This window comes from Harmonia axyridis, chromosome 4 (assembly GCF_914767665.1).
Source record: "Harmonia axyridis chromosome 4, icHarAxyr1.1, whole genome shotgun sequence".
In the NCBI taxonomy this organism is placed as follows: Eukaryota; Metazoa; Arthropoda; class Insecta; order Coleoptera; family Coccinellidae; genus Harmonia; species Harmonia axyridis.
This window is the reverse complement of record NC_059504.1, coordinates 20937856-20961330: the sequence shown is the minus strand read 5'-3', so window position 1 is coordinate 20961330 and position 23475 is coordinate 20937856. Positions and strand designations below refer to the sequence as shown.

The following is a 23475-nucleotide window of genomic DNA, read 5'->3' as shown; positions in this document are numbered from 1 at the left end:
TTGCCGCATGTTTAGGAAACACCCTGTATAATTCGAGTAGGAATAGTTTATGACAATTTCGTATACAAAAATGTGATTGTAGTTGATAGTTTTTTGAAAGTGTCAATTGACAACTCAGTTGTTATGGGAGGAATAAGATGTCTAAAAACATGGTGTGTGCACTCGTCAATTTTTGAATGGAATTACATTCGACCAAATTGAAAATATTAGTTTTATTTCGTGGCGGCGCCGCAATGTCATTCCTTTCATTTCGATCTTTTTTCCTTTGATTTTGACAGGATACATCAATTAAAACCCGATCCTAGCCAATCAGAAGCTTAAACTAATATTCTCAAAATTGGCAAAACAAAAGCTAATCAGTTCATACACCTGGTTTTTAGACATCTTAGGGAGGAACAATCGGCTATCAAATATTTCCCAAATTTTTGATAATGTTCGAACCTCAGAGTAATAAACATAGATAGCGACAGAATACGCCATTTTCACATGTCCCCTATGGCCAGTTGTACCATTTGTGCCATTGATTAAAATTTAAACATTGATTACTTTCTGATTTCAGAATCAGAGAGTAATCAATGTGACTTTCTGATTTCTCTTAAGAAATCAGAAAGTAATCAATGTCTAGGCAAATGGTGCAACTGGCCATTATTATTTCGATCTGTGTCATGGGTTGTTTCGTTTGACGAATTTGAAGTTTGTTTTCTGATATTTTTAGGTATTTATTTCAATATTTTTTAGTTAATATAAAACTTTGATTCACTATGGGCATAAGAAGTGTGTTTTTCATGAAAAAACCCATGAATTGACTCAAATATCGTATCACAGGTGATTATTATTTTGTTTTAATATACATCGACGTCCGTCACGTGTTTTAAAACAATTTGATTAATATTCCTTGACTGGAAGTGTCTTGAACAAAGTACAGGTTAAGATTTAATGGATCCAATATCCAATCATGGATATTTGATCCATTAAATCTTAACCTTAAATCTTAATGTCAAGGAATATTATAGTTGCTGGAAGAATCAGGGCGCCAAGAGCGGCATACTGGACATTTTGCCGGGGCGCCAAATGGAAGAGGCGCAAAGTCAGTAGTTTTTGCACCTTTAAAGAAGTACGTTGTCTTTTTACTATTGCCTTATAAATAGAGCGTCGTACTTTTGAACAATGCTGGACGTTTCTTGATGAAATCGACAAAACGACGTTTTGATAAATTCGACAAGCTGATTTTGAGTTAAAAATACGATTTCATATGATATTGAAAAGATGCCTGAGAGGAATAACTGAGGCTCCTTTAAAAAAAAAATATATAAATAAGGCAAAGCCGGGCGGCGAATTTTTATTTTGCCGAGGCGCTAAAATGTCTGGCGGCGACCCTGGGCAGAAGACAAATTCTGCATAAAAATGCATCACAGTATCAATACGCTTCGCATTTGTTTGGAAATACACAGGGTGTATCAAATAAGTGTAAATGACCAAACATTTGTTACTTAGGCACACCGTTTTTTTATTGAAAATCCAGGTTGCACGGAATAAATAAATCCAAGTATATTTGGAGTTTCATATACTTAAACTTATTGTTTTTGAGATCTTTCGATTTTTCATATATGCAAGGGTCTTTGGAAGAAGAAGAAGATTGGTCTTCGGAAAACTTAATGACTCCAAAATCAAGGTATTTGTTAGAATGAGATTTTAAAAGAGAATAGGTACTAAAAGAACGGATGTAAGTACTGACTTTTTGATAATCATTGAGAACTCTACTGGGTGTTCACAATGAGACGATTCATAGATGACTCATTCAAACGTTAATATTGGGCTTATTTAAAATGACACATCTTCATTTTATCTTCTCATTCGGTAGAGAATTTTTCTAAGATAATAAAATGTGCTACTATTTTTGCTATTAAAAAAATAAACTACATGGTAAGTCATTTGGAAAAAGACCCCCCTTTAACGTTTGAATAGGTCATCAATAAATTGCGTCATTTTGAACATCCAGTAGAGTTCTGAATGATTTTCAAAAAGTCAGTATACTTACCTCCATTCTTTTAATACTCACATTAAAAACATCATTTAGATAAATTCATTCTTTTTGGAGTAATTAGGTTTTTCCAAAGATCCTTCAATCTATGAAAAATCGAAATGCTTATCCCAGAAACGATGGCAGTATATGAAACTTCAAATACTAAGGTTCATTTGTTCCATGCAATCTGACAATTCAATAAAACCAAGAATATATACACAATATGTTTGGTAATTCACACTTTTTTGGTACACCCACCAATTGAGAATGTAGCTCTGATGAAAAGCCTAATGATACTGTGTCGAAAAAAAATCAAACATTTTGGAGCTTAACCGTAATGGAGCGACGCGTCAATAGTGGAACATCCTGTATATATGAAATATTAAAAATTGACAATATTAACCAATCTTCATAAATCAATAAACATTTATCTTAGATAAGATTTATTTCCTGTCTCAAATCCGTGCTCGATCTCTTATATCTATAATGAAGTAATATGTTAAATTTGACAGATCATAAGTTAGTATCAATGTTGCCACAAGTATATTTACCACTAACGGCACTAACTCCACGCCCAAACACATCGAAAACCATAGAAAAAGAAGAAAATGAAAAATAACAACAAATAGGAACTGAACTAAACAAGTACTACTTGGGTTTAAATCGCAAGAGCTAGTCAACGACTGCAAATACTTCCAATAATAATTGCGATCAAGGTCCTGTTCTTTATTTCGGAAGAGAAAACAAAGAACATGGGCTAAATATGATAGTGCATTTCCGTCTCTTGTATGTGTAGAATAAGTAATTAGTAAATAGTAGGTGAGTACGATGTATGTGGGTCAATAGATCAATAAGAATTTCTTAGACTAATTGGATTTGTCACAATTATGAGCTTTAAAAGGAATACGAATCTTCATACATAACAGGACTATTGAAAAGTCCCCGATCTACCATAGTAAAACATATTTTTTTGTCAAAATTCGATTTTATTATTCAACTTCGAGGGAGATACAGCGATTATAGCGATCTTCACACTTTTCGATACCATTTTTGTAGTACGATTTGTCTTTCGCTTCAAAATAGGCCTCAGTTTCGTCAATTTCTTCTTCTAAATTTCATTCCAGCGAGGTCTGAGAACAGGAAAAAGTCACTGGGGGCCAGATCTAGCGAATATGGGAGATGCAGAAGCCGAGGCAGAAGCAATTCGAAGCCCAATTCATGCAATTTTGGCATTTGTTTTCATTGATTTGTGACACGGCGCATTGTCTTGATGAAACAACACCCCTTTTTTTTTCTTCAAATGGAACCGGTTTTTAAGGATTTCATCCTTTAAACGATCCAATAAAGCTATATAATAATCGCTGTTGATGGTCTGGCCCTTTTGGAGGTAATCAATGAATATTATATCTTGCGCATCCCAGAATAATATTGCCATAACCTTGCCAGCTGTGAGCTGACTGTTGTGTTTTTCCTCGCTTTGGATTCGGTTCATGTTGTGCACTCAACTCAGCTGACTGTCGATTGGACTCCGGAGTGAAATGATGGAGCCATGTTTGATCCATTGTCACATATCGACGCAAAAATTCTGGTTTATTGCATTTTAACATGTTCAGATGATATCTTCACAATGTCTGGCTATCTCGATCAACCTTACTTTACGGTAATTCAAAATTATTTCGTGAACTTTTTTGTTTTTTTCGTCGGTGATAGCCTCTTCTGGGCGTCCAGTGCGTTCGCCGTCTTCGGTGTTCATTTCACCACTTTTAAACTTAGCATACTAATCAATGATGGTTGATTTTTCTGGTGCAGACCCCGGAAACTCTTGCTACAACTGTATTTTTCTCTTCAAAAAGCAATATTTCATCAGCACACGAAATTCTTTTTCTCAAATAACAAAAGTAGTTACATTCACAACGCTTATCAATTGGCCTAATAAGAATGTATGTATTTAAAGAATTTCTCGAAATCTATAGAAGCATTTTGCTTCAGATTCTCATCAATTGCTGATAAATATTTTGCATGTGGATAAATCTGTGATATTTCTATAGAAATCAGTGATTGACTCGAAGATAATTTTGTTATCTGTGCTTCGACGATTGTCGAAGAGTAACAGTAATATATTGTTAGCCCAAGCAAAGCGCTAACATCCAGAAGCGTTATTTGTTCATTAGATCGCTGAAAAAAATGACCATTAATATTTATGACTGGCTAGCATCGTGCAGGATCTTTGGGCGATTCTTCTCAGTCTAGGTATTCAGCTGGGTAATCAACACATAAATAACTGACCGTTACCGTTACTTATATTTCTGTGGAGAGACAGACACTGAGGAATGTTTACCCAAGTCCTGCCATCTCTTCTGGGTCGTCAAACAGTCCTCAACAGATGTTAACGTCTGTATATTTGGTAATTTCCATTTAATAGACAGCGAAGTAATTAACCTATGAAAGCCTAGCGAAATGTTCGTCTTCAAATGATTTATGGGCTGTAAAATTCGAAGATTCGATTAGATTTTCGTTGTTGAGAATTATATATCTCTGTGGGATATTATTTTACGTTTTGAGCACTCGTTTCTCGAACAGTGCGTTATAGGATCAATTTGTCAAGGTGGCTGTAATTTTCGGCTTTTGTGCCGGGAATGGTCTCAAACTATAAGAGTCGGCTCACTGATCATGAATCAGTGCTTAAGCACGATAACTCTTTAACAGAAATCTTTTTCGGATATCTAAGGCAGAAGTTGAGTTCGTCAACAGCAAAATCCGACTAGGAGTTCCGAAATTTTGTTTGCCTGGTAGAGACTGATTCGATCCAGATGAAATTTTGCATTTAGATGAAGACCTGTAATTTCAAGCTTTTTGCTGAATTTCATACCGATCCCGTCACCCAAATCAAAGGAAATTCGAGAAGATAATCGGAAAAAATTCAATATTTCAGTATTAACAGATATAGGTGTAGATATATGTAGATAGGCGTACATCTTTGCTACCACCGTTTTTTTTCCGAAATCCGCGGCTTTATTCTAAAAAATTGGTTATATACTTATGATTCAAAATATTGTCCATCGCTGGTCACTTCTTTCTCCCATCTTTCGGGCAGCGTACGAATCCCGAATACATTCATGATTCAAAGTATTGTACAGTGCATCCCATTTTGGGTGAGACAGCCAGGTTTCTCGCTTGTTATTTAAGATAGAGCCTTGCGGTTTTCACGTTCCTCTCCTACTTTTTCGTGAAACTCAAGTTGGTCTAATCAGATTTTGCATAACTGTTTCCGTTCAAGAGATACAGGGTGATTTTGGAAATTGATACTTTTCGGACACCTCCTTTATCTCCGAAGTTGATAGGAATGATGCTGAGGTAAAAACTACGTCTGAATCAGAATTCTGCGTAGAATCCAGTGGCGTACTCAATATTTTTTTTCGGGGTATGGTTTGGAAGATTCAACACAAACCTATATTCTTTTTAATGGAACGCCCTGTATATTATTACTTCGTTGGATTCGTAATTTTTTTTCCTTCAAAATGATGTATGATACTATGTAGGTAGGATGTTCAGAAATATAAAAAAACACTAAAACATCAAATAATGATGGTTTTTTCGTTAATAGGCAATGGATTTCCCATATAAAAAAGAATCAATAATAATAATAATAATTCATTGCGATGACAGCTAGATCAGATTGGTTTTTTCTTCCCAATGCTAGCTTGATAAAACAATGCTGCCAAATGCATAGTAGCCATAATAACAACAAGAATGTTTGTATCATCAATGACCTAATACTTTTCAAAAATCAAAAGTAATAATCCTCTTATTGAAACTTGGGAAATTCATGACCCATTAACAAAAAACCATCATTATTTGATGTTTCAGTGTTTTTTTATATTTCTGAACGTCCTACCTACATAGTATCATACATCATTTTGAAGGAAAAAAAATTACGAATCCAACGAAGTAATAATATACAGGGTGTTCCATTAAAAAAATATAGGTTTGTGTTGAATCTTCAAAACCATACCCCGAAAAAAAAAATTGAGTACGCCACTGGATTCTACGCAGAATTCTGATTCAGACGTAGTTTTTACCTCAGCATCATTCCTAACAACTTCGGAGATAAAGGAGGTGTCCGCAAAGTATCAATTTCCAAAATCACCCTGTATCTTTTGAACGGAAACAGTTATGCAAAATCTGATTAGACCAACTTGAGTTTCACGAAAAAGTAGGACAGGAACGTGAAAACCGCAAGGCTCTATCTTAAATAACAAGCGAGAAACCTGGCAGTCTCACCCAAAATGGGATGCACTGTACATCGCTGGCCACTACTTTCTCCCATCACGCTTCGAAAAAACTGGTAATCTTCTGAAGCGATCCATTAATCGATCCAATTTTTTTACTTCTTCATAGGACCGGAAGTGCTGGACAGCCAGGCCGTGTGTCATTGATCGAAACAAGTGATAGTCCGAGCGAGCAACGTCTGGAGAATACGGCGGGTTGGGTAGGACTTCCCATTTGAACGTTTACAATTATGGGTCGAGCATTGTCATGCTGTAAAATCACTTTATTATGTCTCTCGTTGTTTTGTGGCCGTTTGCTTTTCAATGCTCGCCTGCGATTGTTTCAGTCGGTTTTAACAACTCATATTACACTACGCCGAGCTGGTCCCCCCAAATACTGAACATAACCTTGGAACCGTGAATATTTGGTTTGGTCGTCGACGTGGAAGTATGACCGAGATATCCCCATGTTTTTCTGCGCTTGGGATTATCGTAATGACCCCATTTTTCGTCTCCAGCCACAATGCGATGCAGAAATCCCTTCCGTCTTTACCTTGCACGCAGCTGTCCACAAGCAAACAAACGTCGTTCAACATATCTCGGCTTCTACTCGTACTGCACCCAATTTTCTTGTTTCTGAATCATTCACATGACTTTCAGGAGTTTTGAAATGGCTTGTTGCGTCACTCCCGATGATCCAGCCAATTCTTATTGCGTTTGACACGAGTCTTGATCAAGTAATGCCTCCAATTCTGCATCTTCGATAACCTTCTCTCTTCCGCTGGTCTTTGACGTCAAAATCACCGTTCTTGAAGCGTTGAAACAACTCTCGTCACGTTCTGTCACTGATAGCTGCCTCATTATAGGTATTTAGGAGCATTCTATGAGTCTCAGCCGCAGATTTCATCAATTTAAAGCAGAAAATTGTACCTTCCCGCAAATGACTAGTATTTGGTTTGTAAGCTCACATGTTTAATCGAGAATAACTTTATGATGCAGACACAAATCGACTAATATTTCGATGGCGTTATGTTTAAAACATAAAAAGCTTATTGTATGACATCTACGATCTATTCATTTCGACTACCACCTACCGCTACAGCCATCTACTGCAAAACGGCGGAAGCGAATTTGTACACCTAATATGATCTTACATCGTTGGATTATTTTTCCGTTCAATAACGAGTCTTCGGAACCAGGTGTCCCAATCCGGAAACAGAACCCTGCCGGAACCCGTACAAAAAATTTTAAAAGAGCTGAATCACTAAATTTCCATCGATCTACTTCAAACGCCTGTCGTTTAGTAGTGAGGATGGACTTTTTGTTGCAACCAGTTGAGCGTGAAGTCTCTTCCGGTGTTCTTTCCGAATGGCTATGTCCTATTTTGCGGTTAAGCCAGTATTGTTCCCCTGTTTTTCTCATCTGCTAGTTTTCTCGTCTGATCGAACCACCCGCGCAGATCAGAAAATATGTACGAGGACGATACGAATAGTTTTTTTGTTTGATTATTATCGGTAGAGTACTTTTTTGCGTATTCCAGCATTCTTGAATCAATTTCACAATTTGAAGAGCCGAAAATAAGAAAATTTCGTTATATTTAATAAAAAAATTACTTTAATTACTTAAATTTATCTAAGCAATGGTGAATAATGACGAATCCGAGATTGAACAGCTTGAACCTTGAAAAATTAACAAAACTTACATATTTCTGAAGTTTGTATTGTCAACCCTTTGCTATGTTGCTGATGTACTTATTCTAATTCTGCGTATTCGTTTCTTTTCTCTAAGTGTTGGTTTTGGTAGGTTAATTCAGGCTTCATGATTATCAGATTTTATATGAAATATTCGATTGATCCTAATTAACCGTCCAATACACAATGAAACATTCGAAATAGAACCTCAAAATTTGTTTTGTAAGGAATAATAGTATTGTTTTAACAGTCTAGCAACATATTCTTTCGATCGCATACATCCTTCAAGGAGAAGCGCTAAACATAGACGAGTGTTTCGGGCTTTAGGCCATAATCACTTAGGTGAAATAATATTGGGATGAACAACACTTTTTTCACTTTCTGATGAGGGGCGAAAGATGGAAACACTTGTCTACGGTTAGCACTTTTTCTTGAGGAATAAGTCCTCATTCTTTTTCTTTGATTTTCAATTCCCCTCATTATTTCCTCTATATCAATTCCAATGTTGGCTATTTGTCATTCTCTTTGTAAATAAAATTTTGAATCATTTGTTTCTTTTCTGAATTTCTTCAATTTGGTAACTCGAAAACTATAGCAGTAACTAAATCCTACAGTTTTTCGAAATCGAATCAAAAATAGATAATTCCAAAGCAAGAGATTATTTGGACAAGTCACACTTTCCAAAATATGAGAAAAATATCAATTTTTTTTTGAATTGCTTAAGAGCTGAAAGAGTGGCATTTTGTAGGCATATTTCGCCAAAGAAAAGGCTACTTATGGGTATTTTTAAATTTTGTTGTGATTTTTCGAAAAGATGGAACATGCAACCCCCATTTCGAAAATCTAGTAGGTGGCTGTCACGTTTTGTTTGCACAACTTCATTGGTAGAACACGTCCTCAAAATGCCATTCCTTCAAATCGTCAGCAATTCTCTCTTTTGGAAGCGTCCAACTTTTCAAGGAAAGGTCTACGAGCTTTTGATTGCATGAAAGACTCCCTTTAATTTTAGACAAATATTGACCTCCTATAAACTTTCGCACTGATTTAGAATTAGGGGTACAGGCAAAATAAGAAGAAAGTTTATAGTTTATTTTCTGTAGAATACTTTGGCCATTTATCCATTTATCCGATCAATTGTGTTTTGTATCAATAATGTATAAGTATTGTTCATTGTAATTGTCCGAACTAGTTAATGCAATACTTTTTACATATAATCTCAGAGTAATAAACATAGATAGAGGGAGCATATGTCATTTTCAGTAAGCAAATTTTGTCCCAAAGATGAACTATCAAATATGACATGAAGCGCGCGGAAATGAAAAATATCAGTGATACGATATTTCACTCGACTTGCAAGTTTCTCCACAAATAATGCACTTCTTATGTCCCATAGTGAATCAACTTTTCATATTAACTCAAAATATATTGAAATAAATGCCTAAATATATCAGAAATTCAGAAAACGAACTTCAAGCGCGCCAAACGACGTGAAACAACTGATGACACTAGGAGAGCAAAAGTTGCCAAACCTTGGATTTCAGTAGGTATAAACAGAAAATAATAAATATTCTGCTTATTATAAATTCTAAAATTAGGAAAAATATTGGATTCCAAGTATTCGAATTTGCATATTCAATCAGGAATCACTCAAATAAATATATTTCATTCAATTTAATATACATTCATAATGATATAAAATTGAGGTTTTGAAAATATATCACAATCCGACAACGTAATCTAACCATGTTGGGGACATGTAAAAATTGCGTATCCTTCTTCTATCTATGTTAACTATTCTATGCATCTAATAAATGAAGTTAAAGAATAAAATTTTATTATATTGAAAAAAAGTTCATTGCATCTCAATGAAATCAAGTTGATGACTGTCATTCTTTAATACAAAGAACATTTTTTTTCAATGTACTGAAACCATTAAAAGTGCTATAATTTCTCCCGAAAAATATTGCTAAAATAGATCAAAGGGTTCAAGAGAAAGTAAACTACAAACTTTGTTGAGTTTTTATCTGTCTCCATAAATTTGATGGTGTGTATATTATCAAAAGAAGGTATGTAAAAATCAGCATATCATTCACAAGAGATATCCGTATCAAAATTATTTCATAGATAGTATATATATTAAATCTTCTACAATATATTCCCTTATGAAAATACATACTTCTACTTTGAACTCTCATTGTCATGCCCTTGAAATTTTTGCGGTAATTGATTGTTGCAGCTCATCATGATGTCAATTTTGTTGACGCATTGTTTTAAACTCAATTATCAGTGACATGAAAAACCTTTATTGATATAAACAAAATCACTGTTCGATGAATAATTCTGCTTTCACTTTCGCCAGTTTTCAAAATTGCCCATTGCTTGTTACTTTTTCGAAATACATTTTTTGCGAGAAAGTTTTCGGCCATTCCTGAAAGGAAAAAGCGGTTGAAGGTAATGATTATTTCTGTTTATCATAATTCACAGAGTGATTAAGATATTATTTGACTGTAATTATCACATAGAAGAGAGTGAAGACATCATGCGAATTTCTCACCAAGGTTACCAATTAATATTCTTTGGTGAACTGGCGAATTTGTACAAGAAAGTATATCGAGTTTTCTTTAATTTGATGCCATGCAAAAATGAAAATTTGTTATGTATCTATAAAAATGATTTTTGTCTACAATTGAAGAGGGTCTTTCTCGCACACATTGTAAACAAAAGCTCTAGGCATTTCCTTGAAAAGTTACACTTTCAAAATTGTGAATAAATAGTATTTATTTTTTTTTTTTAAATGCTAGCAAGAGTTGAAAGATGGCATTTTTTGCCATCCAAAGTCCAGTTGTGACACTGGGGGGCAAGAGGGGTACCGCTCACCCCTAAATTGTTGCCGTACCCCCTGCAATATGGCATAATAAAAAAAACAACATGAATTTAACATGAACTAGATGCACCCCGAAATCTTGGCCTCTCCTAAGCTCCCCTATTCTTGAAAACTGGCGTCGCCACTGTGCTTGACAACCACCTACTAGATTTTTGCAATTCCATTCATTTCATTATTTGAAAACTATTGCTTTTATAATTACAAAATGAAAGTTGAAGAAGTTTGACAATGAATCAATCTTTTAAATCAATATTTTTGAATTGAGAACTATTATTTCGTTTCTTTTCAATTCAAAAGAAAACAAATAGTAGTCCTGAAGATGATATTTCTGAGATCGAAACATGTAGCCATTGAATAAAGCATTTGGAGTTGAAATAAAGAGTTTTTTCTCCTCCTTTAAATGAGATGATGGATTACGTTTATAAGAACTTTTGTTTACATGAGAAACTCCCTTTAATTTTCAACAAGGATTCACCTCTTTTTTGGTAACACCTCGTATAGAAATGATATTTTTGCTACATGAGTTGCAGTAAATACCAATTCCAATAATAAACATGTTATCACCATAAACAACAGTTTTTTTTTATTTGATGTGTGTATAATTTATTCATCTTAGCTGTGAAATGTTGTCATAAAACGTTTTGCGGCATCGTTCCCAAGTTTTAAAAAATCAATATCAACAAGTGGTTGCCGAAATATTCTCATGCTTCGAATTTTTCAATTTTGGTTTCGATTTCGAAGAAATAATGAAATGAAAACGTTAAATTTAATTTACAAAGAGAATTACAAATATACAACATTTTGAATTGATGGCAACAGGCCCGTAGGCTGAGTAAATATCCCCAGATTTCTGAAAGCTTCAAACAGTCACTATAGGTATTTTATACCTAAAGTGAATATGTCGTCTATGTTTGAAATATTGAAATGTTTCAGCAATTATTATTTGGTAGAGTTGATCATGATTTATTAAAGTTTTTCCTATAAGGGGTTTAATTTTGAATAGCCTGCTATCTAGGAAGCTCACTTTTTTGACATTTGACAATTAAAAACTGCACGAGACCAGGGCCGTAGCTAGGGGATAGGCTATCGCCAAGGGAGGCATTCAAGAACGGCATTTCAAGATTGATCAACAAAAATTACATGTATAGCAATTCAAAGTACCAAATGAGATTTAATTCAGTCAGTAACAACAGGAAGAAATACCGAAAAATTTAATTATCATCGAAAACCTTCAATTATACATAATACTCAAAAATATCCAGATTTGGCGTGATCCCTTCATAGTGCTGTTTGCTGTTTCATAGTGCTTGACGCTAAAAAAAATACATGCACTCATCAGGCTTGTCGGCGTTCCCTTTACGTTGCCGAATTTTATTGCCTTTTGGGGTTCTGGATTGTTTTCTTTTCAATTCTCTAATCAGAATGTTGTTTCCTCAGAATGGAACACAAAATATAAGAAAACAATTCTTTTTCATCACTTCCAACTGATCCTACTTAAGAAATATAAGAAGGTTTATTATTTCATAACCACATGCCATTATTTTATATTATTCTTCATTTTTTATATCAAATTATCTAATGCTGGGCGTGGAAGCATTCGAACTAAATAATAGTTCATCCGCATCATCCGATTGTTTTACTCGATAATCTTAAACAAAAAAAAAACAAATTTTCAAGTTTTTTTTCAAAATCGAAACTGAGCTAGGAGCCTGAAACTGCAGGGTCCACTCTAGAGGGGCGGCAAATAATGGATGGCGGCATTATATACTTTTTCTGGGAAATCTGGATTACCGGAAGAACGAATCTTTCGCTTAGTACAAAATCCCAAACCTGAAAGGGTTCCGATTTATATTTTGCCGGGGCGGTAGAAACGCTTGAGCAAACTGTGTTCCCCGATTATCCAAAATTAATTTTTAGTATTCTGCAGAGTAAACTTCTGTTAGGGCGGCAAAATGGGTCTCTGCCTAGAGCGGCTGTTTTACTAGTGACGGCCCTGCACGATATACGCTTCAACAACGTTAAAATTTACTATGAAAATGATGGAGTTTTCTTTAAAATACAAATTTGCCATTAAACTTTATTACTGTCAAATTGTAAAAACAGTTGATTCAGAAACCTCAACCACAGAATAATATAAACTTACCCTTGTAACGATGACCATTGTAGCGGTTATTCATTAACTCGATCTGAAATAAAGCATAAATTCCATTATTAAATTTCCAGAAGTATGACAAATCAGTTTATTTAGACGTGTGTTGACTTTGTACTTACGAAATCACTTGTAATAGAAATGAAGGTGTACCTACTTTACGCGTTTATGGTCGATAAAATTGGTAAATAAAGGATAAAGGCCTCCCAACCGTCAATAACGAGCGATGTAGATTATTTCATATTGTATCCTATAATATATTGTATTATCCAAGGTTTTTATTGAACATAAACAGTGCATTTCTTTGATGAGCCGATTTTGGTTTATTATTTTCTATGATTCACCTTTGGGAATGTCCGAAAAATATTTCAACCCCTGGAATTTCCACAGTTTTGGAATGTACCTATAGACCGAAAATTCAAATAAAAAAATCCATACGCTGTTCAGAGCTTTTTTTTCTGAAACTATTAAGTGTACAACTTTGCTTCCGCCCTTTTGCAATAGATGGCTGTAGCGGTAAGTGGTAGTCGAAATGAATAGATCGTAGATGGCATACAATAAACTTAGGTGTTTGTAAATATAACGCCATCGAAATATTAATCGACTTGTGTCTGCATCATACAGTTATTCTCGAATAAGCATGTTAGCTTACGAGCCAAATTCTAGTCATTTACGGGAGGTTTTAATGTTATGCTTCAATTTGAAGAAATCTGCGGATGAGGCTCATCGAATGCTCCCAAATACCTATGGTATTTGCTATTAGCGAAAGAAAGTGCCGAGAGTGGATTCAACAAGAACGGTGACTTTGACCAGCATGGCGGTGGAAGATAGAAGGTTTTCGAAGATGCAGAATTGGAGGCATTACTTGATCAAGACTCGTGTCAAACGCAACAAGAATTGGCAGGATCATTGTGAGTGACGCAACAAGCCATTTCAAAACGCCTGAAAGTCATGGGAATGATTCAGAAACGAGGAAATTGGGTGTCGTACGAGTTGAAGCCGAGGGATGTTGAACGGCGTTTGTTTGCTTGTGAACAGCTGCTTGCAAGGCACAGACGGAAGGGGTTTCTGTATCGCAGTGTGACTGGAGGCTAAGAATGGGTTCATTACGATCATCCCAAGCGCAGAAAATCATGGGGATATCCCGGTCATGCTTCCACTTAGACGGCCAAACCGAATATTCACGGTTTCAAGGTTATGCTCACTATTTGTTGGGACTAGCTCGCCGTAGTGTATTATGAGTTGTTGATATCGACTGAAACAATCACAGGCGATTGTTATCGAACGCAATGAATGCGTTCGAGCCGAGTATTGAAAGACAAACGGCCGCAATGCAACGAGACACATAATAATAATAATGTTTATGAACTAAATCCTAAATGATGTCAGGTTAGCCAAAAGGAATAGAGTTCGGCCAAAGGCGATCTTCCACTATTCTTCATATAAAAAATTTGCACATCAATAATCTGAGTTGTTAGTACCAAAATACAAAATAACCTATTTCATACAATAAGCCCTATTTCATACAATAAGCCCGTAAAAACACAAAAAACTTCCAATGAAGAATCAAAATAAATCACAATATTCTCTTTTTTTTACATCGTGCCTAATAGAAATGTTTTTATTCTCTTCCTGAACGACCTCTCAGAAAGTAGTAAACTATCAAAAATTTCATTCAGGACCGTAGGAGCATTGAACGCGAAGCATCCCCGAAACTTAGCTGTTCTGAGCAATGGACTAGTTTTCATTTTTTTTTGTTAAGGATTAATTCTAAAAATTTAAGTAAAATGAAACAAAAATGTGGAACAATCATTGAAATATCTCTAGAAATGAAAAAGTTATGGGACTTTGAAGTTGCGCTTGGAAGAATAATTTCATAGTCTAGTGTGTGACGTCACGCCACTTACACGAGGCGACTGGTATTCACAGAGTGCTTACGAATTCATTGGTGTACAATCACTTGTGCCGTTCGTGTCGTGTTTTGTTCGTTACACGATGGCTGAAATAAAAAAAATCCTACAAATATTGTATTGTGCCTATGTGTGCAAGCACGACAATTAAAAACCCCAATAAATTGTTTTTTCATGTACCAAATGACATGAATCAAAGGAAGAAGTGGTGCAAATTAATGGGGCGTGACTTAATTGGACCTAAAACTACTTCATATGTGTGTGAAGATCATTTTGATGTAAGTACCTATCAGTACTAGCTGTCTATTTCTGATAATAAAAATACTAAGGTGTAAGTTGGTTTGAAATAAGTTATTGAGTAAAAATAACTTTGTCCTTTCACGAAGCCTTCTTCCATTATGGTGACATAAAAACAAAACTCGAGTTAAAACTACACTGTACAACTACAAACGGCGCGAGAGCCTTGGCGCGGCTAAGTATTTAAACGTAATTTATGGTGTAGCGATCACAGGCAAGTGGCGTGACGTCACAGACGAGTCGGAGACCAAAGACGTTCCGCGCTAAAATACGTCAATTTAAATGATCTATTTCTCAGTCATTTATTAATGGATTTTCAAAATTTTTTCACTGATTTATCAGTTTTGCTCTATATTTTAATTCTATCGTGTCAAATATAGTATTATCAACATCAGTAAACTAGTCCATTGTGTAAGTGTTCCCCCTTACATTAATATCGTGTATTTGAGATCCCAAAACAAGAGAACTGAACAAATAACCAGGTTGTTTGCTTTTTACCAGCTTATAAAGTTGTAGCGCTAGCATACATAGATAGTAAGCCCTTAGATCCCTTTTGAGCTCTTTGAGTTCCCGAAAGTAAGGCGTTACATGATGTCAAAACGGCACACAGCAGACAAATCTCATGGACGCGTTTTGCACTCTTTGTAATCTAGATTTACTGTACTGTGCCAGAAAATTTTAGTATACATTACAACATGATGAAGTGATTTTACAGCATGAAAATGCTTCAAAGTAAAGTTTCTCGTGGGAAAACATCTTGAATGAAACTCTTTCGCGCGACAAATATTGCTTACCCATAATGTAATCATTTTAGACTAGTTTTCAATAGAAATTATTGTTGTTACGGGGATATTCAAACATTATTCGAAATGAAATTCGTTTATTACATAATTCACCCCGTAATAAAAAAGTCATCCATGGAATTTTCCTATTTTTTGTCATTATACTCTATTTTTAGCCGCCTGGCGTGCATTCTAGCCTTCATCGAAGAAAATCTGTAAAATATAGCGTATTTTCCCTTTGCATACCTTCCCTTGTCTACCTACGACGCCCGCTCAAAATAAACTAAGTCAACTAATCACAAAACTTTCAGAAAAGTTTTTGTAAGTTACTGACATACAATTGAATTTTATGTTGCTCATTGGCACACGGATTATGATCTCTGACAAAAAGTCTTTTTTTTTCTTACAGGACGCCGTTTTAATGCAAAAAAAAATTAAATATTTTGTCGCATATTTTTTATTTCTTCAATACATTATCTATTAGGTAGATAGTTCTTGAAAATTTATTAAAGTTAAGATGTTTTATTTGTTTAGCATTTGTTTTACAAATTGAACGAGCAACTCGAAAATGATTTTCAATTCAAAATATCTCAGTGGCGTACCATCCTTTCCCTCAAAAAGGAGAGATCAATAAATAAACAGACACCTCGAATCTGTAAATACGAAGCATTAGCGAATAAAAGTTATACATAATAGAAAACTGTCATAATTTTATCGTTCGGAATCACCCCCTGAATTCGACGCATTTATTCAATAACACCCTGTATATTTAATACCTACTAACCTACTTCAACGAAAGATATTTTTCGCAAACATCAAACTGAATAGCATAAAACTCATAATCAACTTAGCGTCAAATCGATAATCGATGACTTCTAATTACCTACTCGGACGGATATCGTTGATTTCCACGTTTCATCGATTTTCGATAAAACTACACTTATCTCAACCGATTATAATTCGAAACTTCCACAATAATTACAACGTCTTATCCATGAAAATTCATGAAGTTTTCACAATGATACGACTAACGGAAAATAAAAATTAAGATAATAGAATAATGTACCGTGATAGTTTTCGAATCATATAGGGCGTTAGACCGTGCAATATTTTGTTCGATTTTATGCTCTCGTTCAAGTTTCTTAGAATTTTCTGTGCCCATTATCCTTGGTTTATTATGTCAGATAATCGTTCGAGAAAAACTTTAACTATTTAACTATGGGTATAATTCACTAACATTTTATTGATAATTCTTATTCGAGAATAACGATTTTTTACTTTTGATTTTAGAGATTATACAACGAGTTATCGAAATAAGAAATTACAGAAGAAAAACTATGGGATATATGGAAATCAAAAACGATTCTTCATAAGGAGCTGTATTCGAGTGGAAATCATAGGCATGTAGACTGTGAATTGAATTATTATGAACTATTGCTCTTTAGATATCTATTACAGTGATAAAAGTGACAATGTAAGCTTAGAAATATAATTTATTTTGGATAGTTCAACCCAGTTTTGAGGTTTGATAGTGATGATAGAATCAGAAATTATTTTCACGGAGTTTTGTTATGAAAATATGTTGCTACCTGACGTGAATTCCTTCAGCTGGAATTCGTGAATTTTAAGAGGAAGCCAATCAAACGAATCAATCTCAAAACACGTATTCTTATCCAGGAGAATAAATAAACATTCGATTCTTATCTTGAATCTCCATAATTCAGGGGGACAGTTAAAGGAAAACCTATCAATAACCACAATTACATCTTTGGTTTTCATCCCATACACCTGTTTATCATCCTAACAACCAAAGACATAAGTAGGTACCCAGAGAACCGGTATATTTATGTATGTACATAACCGTTGATGCGACACATGACCTCAGTACTGAACTCTACAGATCCGCTTTCGAAATCCTATCAATTATACTTTGATAAGCCAAACGAAGAATCGACAAAAAAATGTTCAAACTTCAAGGGTTTCCAGTTGCCCAATTGTCCGGTACACTTGGCACGGTAACAATAGCTACGTGTCCGCAGTGGTCTCACCTGTTGCTTCTCTGGTTATAACTGTCAATAGTTCCAAAACATCGTGATATATCCTTTTTTCGGCACCACTTTTACTTGGGTTTTCACTAGTTTTTCACCCTTGGGCTCACTTGTGTACACGATCACAGGACGGAGGGTAGAAAGTTGTACATATTTACCGAAATTGGCACAAGACTTGACCGCACACCGAGTACTACCCGTGATCGACTTCGGTCGCATTCGTTTAATGCACGGTTGTTGATATTTTACCTGTGGATCGAGTAATTATCGGTGGGTATTGAGTGTTGCGGTTTACGGACGAGGCGGTAGCGCCCTCTAGTAGCGCACCATGCTAACGGAATGTTTGGAATTTGATATCTATTCAAATAATGTCTATTATTTTTGAAAATATATTTGAAAATGAAAATGGACAGAAATGGGGACGTAAATTCTGACCAATTTGATCATTTAACAATCTGTTACTTCCTTGAGTACCAGTAAGTATGAACAAATAAAAAGCCTGATTTTTTATTTTTGTCATTAGGTTGGCATGATTATTTCTATACTCACTCGGAGTTTGTCATTTAGTTGATTTACCAGATTTCTTCCATTTATTCAAATATTTTTGAAAGGCGTTACACAAAGATTTCTTCAATTTAGTATTGCAAATACATTTTTTTGAAAATGTCAGGTGATTCATCGAAAATAACATGTTTGATTTAGTACCATGCAATTTCTGACTAAAAACAACCACCTGATTTCCCTGATAGGGCTCCGGTCGGCATTTTCATCTTCGCTAAATTCAAAATAATCAACCTACCACTCGTGAAAGCCATATTTCTCTATTTTTTTCGGGAACGACATACCGTGAAAAAGATGCAATAAATTTTGATGAATAATAATTATTTTGTTTCACCAACTTTCTGCCTTTTTTGTATTTTTTTAGATTTCAACTAAGACTAAACTCATAGCCACTTTGAAAATAATATTGAATTATTGTCTCTGGTTTCGAAAAATAATATGGATGATGTAGATGTAACCATTTACAACATCTCCACAATTTGCTTATCTGAAAAATCTGAATTTTGTATGGGATCATCTACGACCCAAACTTAATACCCATCCACATTTCATTAAAATCTGATAAGTATTTATCATGATCTGCAGACACACATTCAAATAATAGGCTTACACAAAATCACAATTATTCAGAATGATCTGTGTGTAAACCTTAGAACAATAATAATTAATTATCTATATTCTAAGGTGTGAACAGAATCTTTGAAATCGTAGACCAAAAACTTTTTCATCCCAAAAGTGATCACAATACTTCTTCTACCTCTCGTAGTTCCAGAAGCAAAAACAAGAAACTGTTTTCGGATAAATAGGTCGACAATTTAGGACTAGATGGCGCAACAGTTCTCCTATCCTTGTGTCATCTATTATTGAATTCCAAAAGTAAGAGTTAGTTGGATAACCCACAATAAGATGTAGCGTAGGTAGTCCGCGTGTCGTACCATCTATGGACAAATTTCTCGACTAACCGTTTTCCAAAAATTCTAGATGGCGCATTGGTATTGTTGCTGTAGTATCATCTATGAAAGGGTAGTCCACTAAAATTTCAGATTGGATAGTGAATATACAGAATGATTCAAAATTAAGTATTTATGTCAGATTTCAGGGGCGTATTTTTCAGGTCAAAATAAGATTTTTTTTTCCATAAACATGTATCCGCAAAAGCTTCGTTACCGAACTGCAGAGCGTTCAAGTATATTTTAGTTTTTTCTTCATAGCTCATTCAATTTTTGAGCTATTACGATCAAATTAGAAATCTAGGTTCGTTAGGTTTCTTATTTTTAATTAATGTTTAAGGAAACTTCAATTTAGATCACAAACCAAATACGGAGCGGTTTTGTTTTTTTCTGTTTGTAATAGTTCCCATCTTTAGTTGAAAGTTTCCATTAAGTAAGTGTGGCGAATTAAAAAAATTATTTCACTTTTTTCTCAATGATGATCTCAGATGCGTGAAAATAACAAGAGACAAAAAATGTAAGAACAAAAAATAGAATTCATTTCATATGTTAGAATCCACAAGAGGCGTACTACAAAAAAGTTTATCGGGCGAAAAAGGGCTGGACCCGCGAAAAAATATCTTCCTGTCGTTTGTTACAAATGGATGATGTAAATCCTAAAACGTATCCTAAACCTATAGATATTTCAAATCTTAATATCCCAAAAAAAAAGAATTATGAAGAAGAAATCACTCTGTATAATTCGTCAGTTGTCGGTCCTCTATAAGAACAAACTTCTAAACTGGAAGTCGCGTTACTGACTAGGTGGTGCCACTATCAATATTTTTTCCAATTGGCTTCGATCATAAAAATCAAATATCTTCGGATTGGATGATTCTCAAAACTGTTCAAACCTTTCTGTCCTTCCTCCTCTTACAGTAATCTTTCTCTTTGGGGACATTTTGTCAATTGTCCAATAAATTTTTTTCTGGAGAAAGTAAGTATAGCGTGATTTACTCACAAAAAGCTCAGAAGATCCAGTATAATGCAATCAGAAAATCACTGGAGAAATTGTTCCACTTGGATAGGTAGTTCCCAATTTGACACAGTGCAAACAAAAACCGTGTGCCTTCAATTTGTTATATAAAAGCGTTTTTCTTCGGTTTGATCCAATATTGAACGAAACTGACAATTCATTCTAATGATGTGGTATTCTTTCGTTATCAATTTTCAAGTAGTAATAGCTTGTCTGCTAACTACTTCAGGTTATATAATAGGTATACGGTATTGTAGGATTGGCATCACTCTACCATAAAAAATTGAATGATTTTGATTTCAAAGTGTCCACTCGCAAAATGCATTCCATACTAATCTGAACAACTTTGGCTTCGTGCTTCACTGTCGGTCTGTATGTCCGCACATCCATGTAACAGTCAATTTTTATCAGAATTTGTAGGACTTTGGTGTGGATATCCTGTTTAAGCTGTAGATTGTCCTATACGAAATTCTTACCATGGGTACCCATATCAACTTTTCTGCGTCTAAGTGATTCCATAGGAATTTCTTATTTTTCCGAATGTGGGGTACGCGTGGAACATGGGCAAACGTGAAATTCCTACTATGGATACCCACATCAGCGACAACAATTATTGTCTCTGCCCACATCTCGCTTTCTGCTTGTCCGATTTGATGAAATTTGTTTTACATGTATGTTTAGAATGGGTCTAAAGTAATTCCATAGGAATTTCATTTTTTCCGAATGTCGGGTACTCGTTGAGGAAGGGCAAACGTGGAATTCCTAGTATGGGTATCCACATCAGAGACAACAATTGTTGTCCCTGCCCAAATATCGCTTTTTGCTTGTGCGATTTTGATGAAATTTGTTATGCATGAATGTTTAGAGTGGGTCTAAGCAAATCCATAAGAATTTCATTTTTGCCGAATGTCGGGTACTCGTTGGGGAAGGGCAAACGTGGAATTCCTAGTATGGGTATCCACATCAGAGACAACAATTGTTGTCCCTGCCCAAATATCGCTTTTTGCTTGTGCGATTTTGATGAAATTTGTTTTGCATGTATGTTTAGAATGGGTCTAAAGTAATTCCATAGGAATTTCATTTTTTCCGAATGTCGGGTACTCGTTGAGGAAGGGCAAACGTGGAATTCCTAGTATGGGTATCCACATCAGAGACAACAATTGTTGTCCCTGCCCAAATATCGCTTTTTGCTTGTGCGATTTTGATGAAATTTGTTATGCATGAATGTTTAGAGTGGGTCTAAGCAATTCCATAAGAATTTCATTTTTGCCGAATGTCGGGTACTCGTTGGGGAAGGGCAAACGTGGAATTCCTAGTATGGGTATCCACATCAGAGACAACAATTGTTGTCCCTGCCCAAATATCGCTTTTTGCTTGTGCGATTTTGATGAAATTTGTTATGCATGAATGTTTAGAGTGGGTCTAAGCAATTCCATAAGAATTTCATTTTTGCCGAATGTCGGGTACTCGTTGGGGAAGGGCAAACGTGGAATTCCTAGTATGGGTATCCACATCAGAGACAGCAATTGTTGTCCCTGCCCAAATATCGCTTTTTGCTTGTGCGATTTTGATGAAATTTGTTATGCATGAATGTTTAGAGTGGGTCTAAGCAATTCCATAAGAATTTCATTTTTGCCGAATGTCGGGTACTCGTTGGGGAAGGGCAAACGTGGAATTCCTAGTATGGGTATCCACATCAGAGACAGCAATTGTTGTCCCTGCCCAAATATCGCTTTTTGCTTGTGCGATTTTGATGAAATTTGTTATGCATGAATGTTTAGAGTGGGTCTAAGCAATTCCATAAGAATTTCATTTTTGCCGAATGTCGGGTACTCGTTGGGGAAGGGCAAACGTGGAATTCCTAGTATGGGTATCCACATCAGAGACAGCAATTGTTGTCCCTGCCCAAATATCGCTTTTTGCTTGTGCGATTTTGATGAAATTTGTTATGCATGAATGTTTAGAGTGGGTCTAAGCAATTCCATAAGAATTTCATTTTTGCCGAATGTCGGGTACTCGTTGGGGAAGGGCAAACGTGGAATTCCTAGTATGGGTATCCACATCAGAGACAACAATTGTTGTCCCTGCCCAAATATCGCTTTTTGCTTGTGCGATTTTGATGAAATTTGTTATGCATGAATGTTTAGAGTGGGTCTAAGCAATTCCATAAGAATTTCATTTTTTCCGAATGTCGGGTACTCGTTGGGGAAGGGCAAACGTGGAATTCCTAGTATGGGTATCCACATCAGAGACAACAATTGTTGTCCCTGCCCAAATATCGCTTTTTGCTTGTGCGATTTTGATGAAATTTGTTATGCATGAATGTTTAGAGTGGGTCTAAGCAATTCCATAAGAATTTCATTTTTGCCGAATGTCGGGTACTCGTTGGGGAAGGGCAAACGTGGAATTCCTAGTATGGGTATCCACATCAGAGACAGCAATTGTTGTCCCTGCCCAAATATCGCTTTTTGCTTGTGCGATTTTGATGAAATTTGTTATGCATGAATGTTTAGAGTGGGTCTAAGCAATTCCATAAGAATTTCATTTTTGCCGAATGTCGGGTACTCGTTGGGGAAGGGCAAACGTGGAATTCCTAGTATGGGTATCCACATCAGAGACAGCAATTGTTGTCCCTGCCCAAATATCGCTTTTTGCTTGTGCGATTTTGATGAAATTTGTTATGCATGAATGTTTAGAGTGGGTCTAAGCAATTCCATAAGAATTTCATTTTTGCCGAATGTCGGGTACTCGTTGGGGAAGGGCAAACGTGGAATTCCTAGTATGGGTATCCACATCAGAGAGACAGCAATTGTTGTCCCTGCCCAAATATCGCTTTTTGCTTGTGCGATTTTGATGAAATTTGTTATGCATGAATGTTTAGAGTGGGTCTAAGCAAT

The 23475-nt window shown here is 35.4% G+C and overlaps 1 protein-coding gene and 1 long non-coding RNA gene across 3 annotated transcripts in view; one reads left to right on the top strand and one right to left on the bottom strand.

Moving 5' to 3' along the window:
- LOC123678825 (myosin-VIIa) overlaps positions 1–18297 on the bottom strand; it is a 53800-nt gene extending 35503 nt beyond the window's left edge. The window contains exons 1-2 of one of the 2 annotated variants that reach the window (XM_045616061.1): positions 18053–18297; positions 13010–13052 (exon numbers count right to left, since the gene is read on the bottom strand). In XM_045616061.1, coding sequence (XP_045472017.1) covers positions 13010–13027 — 18 coding nt within the window. In that variant the 5' untranslated portion in view covers positions 13028–13052; positions 18053–18297. The remainder of the gene's footprint in view (positions 1–13009; positions 13053–18052) is intronic. The other variant, XM_045616063.1, reaches the window with a different exon arrangement.
- Positions 16795–17505, top strand: LOC123678826. Its single transcript, XR_006747307.1, has 2 exons — positions 16795–17226; positions 17295–17505. It is a non-coding gene; the product is annotated as an uncharacterized LOC123678826 (long non-coding RNA).
- Positions 18298–23475: the final 5178 nt, after the last annotated feature.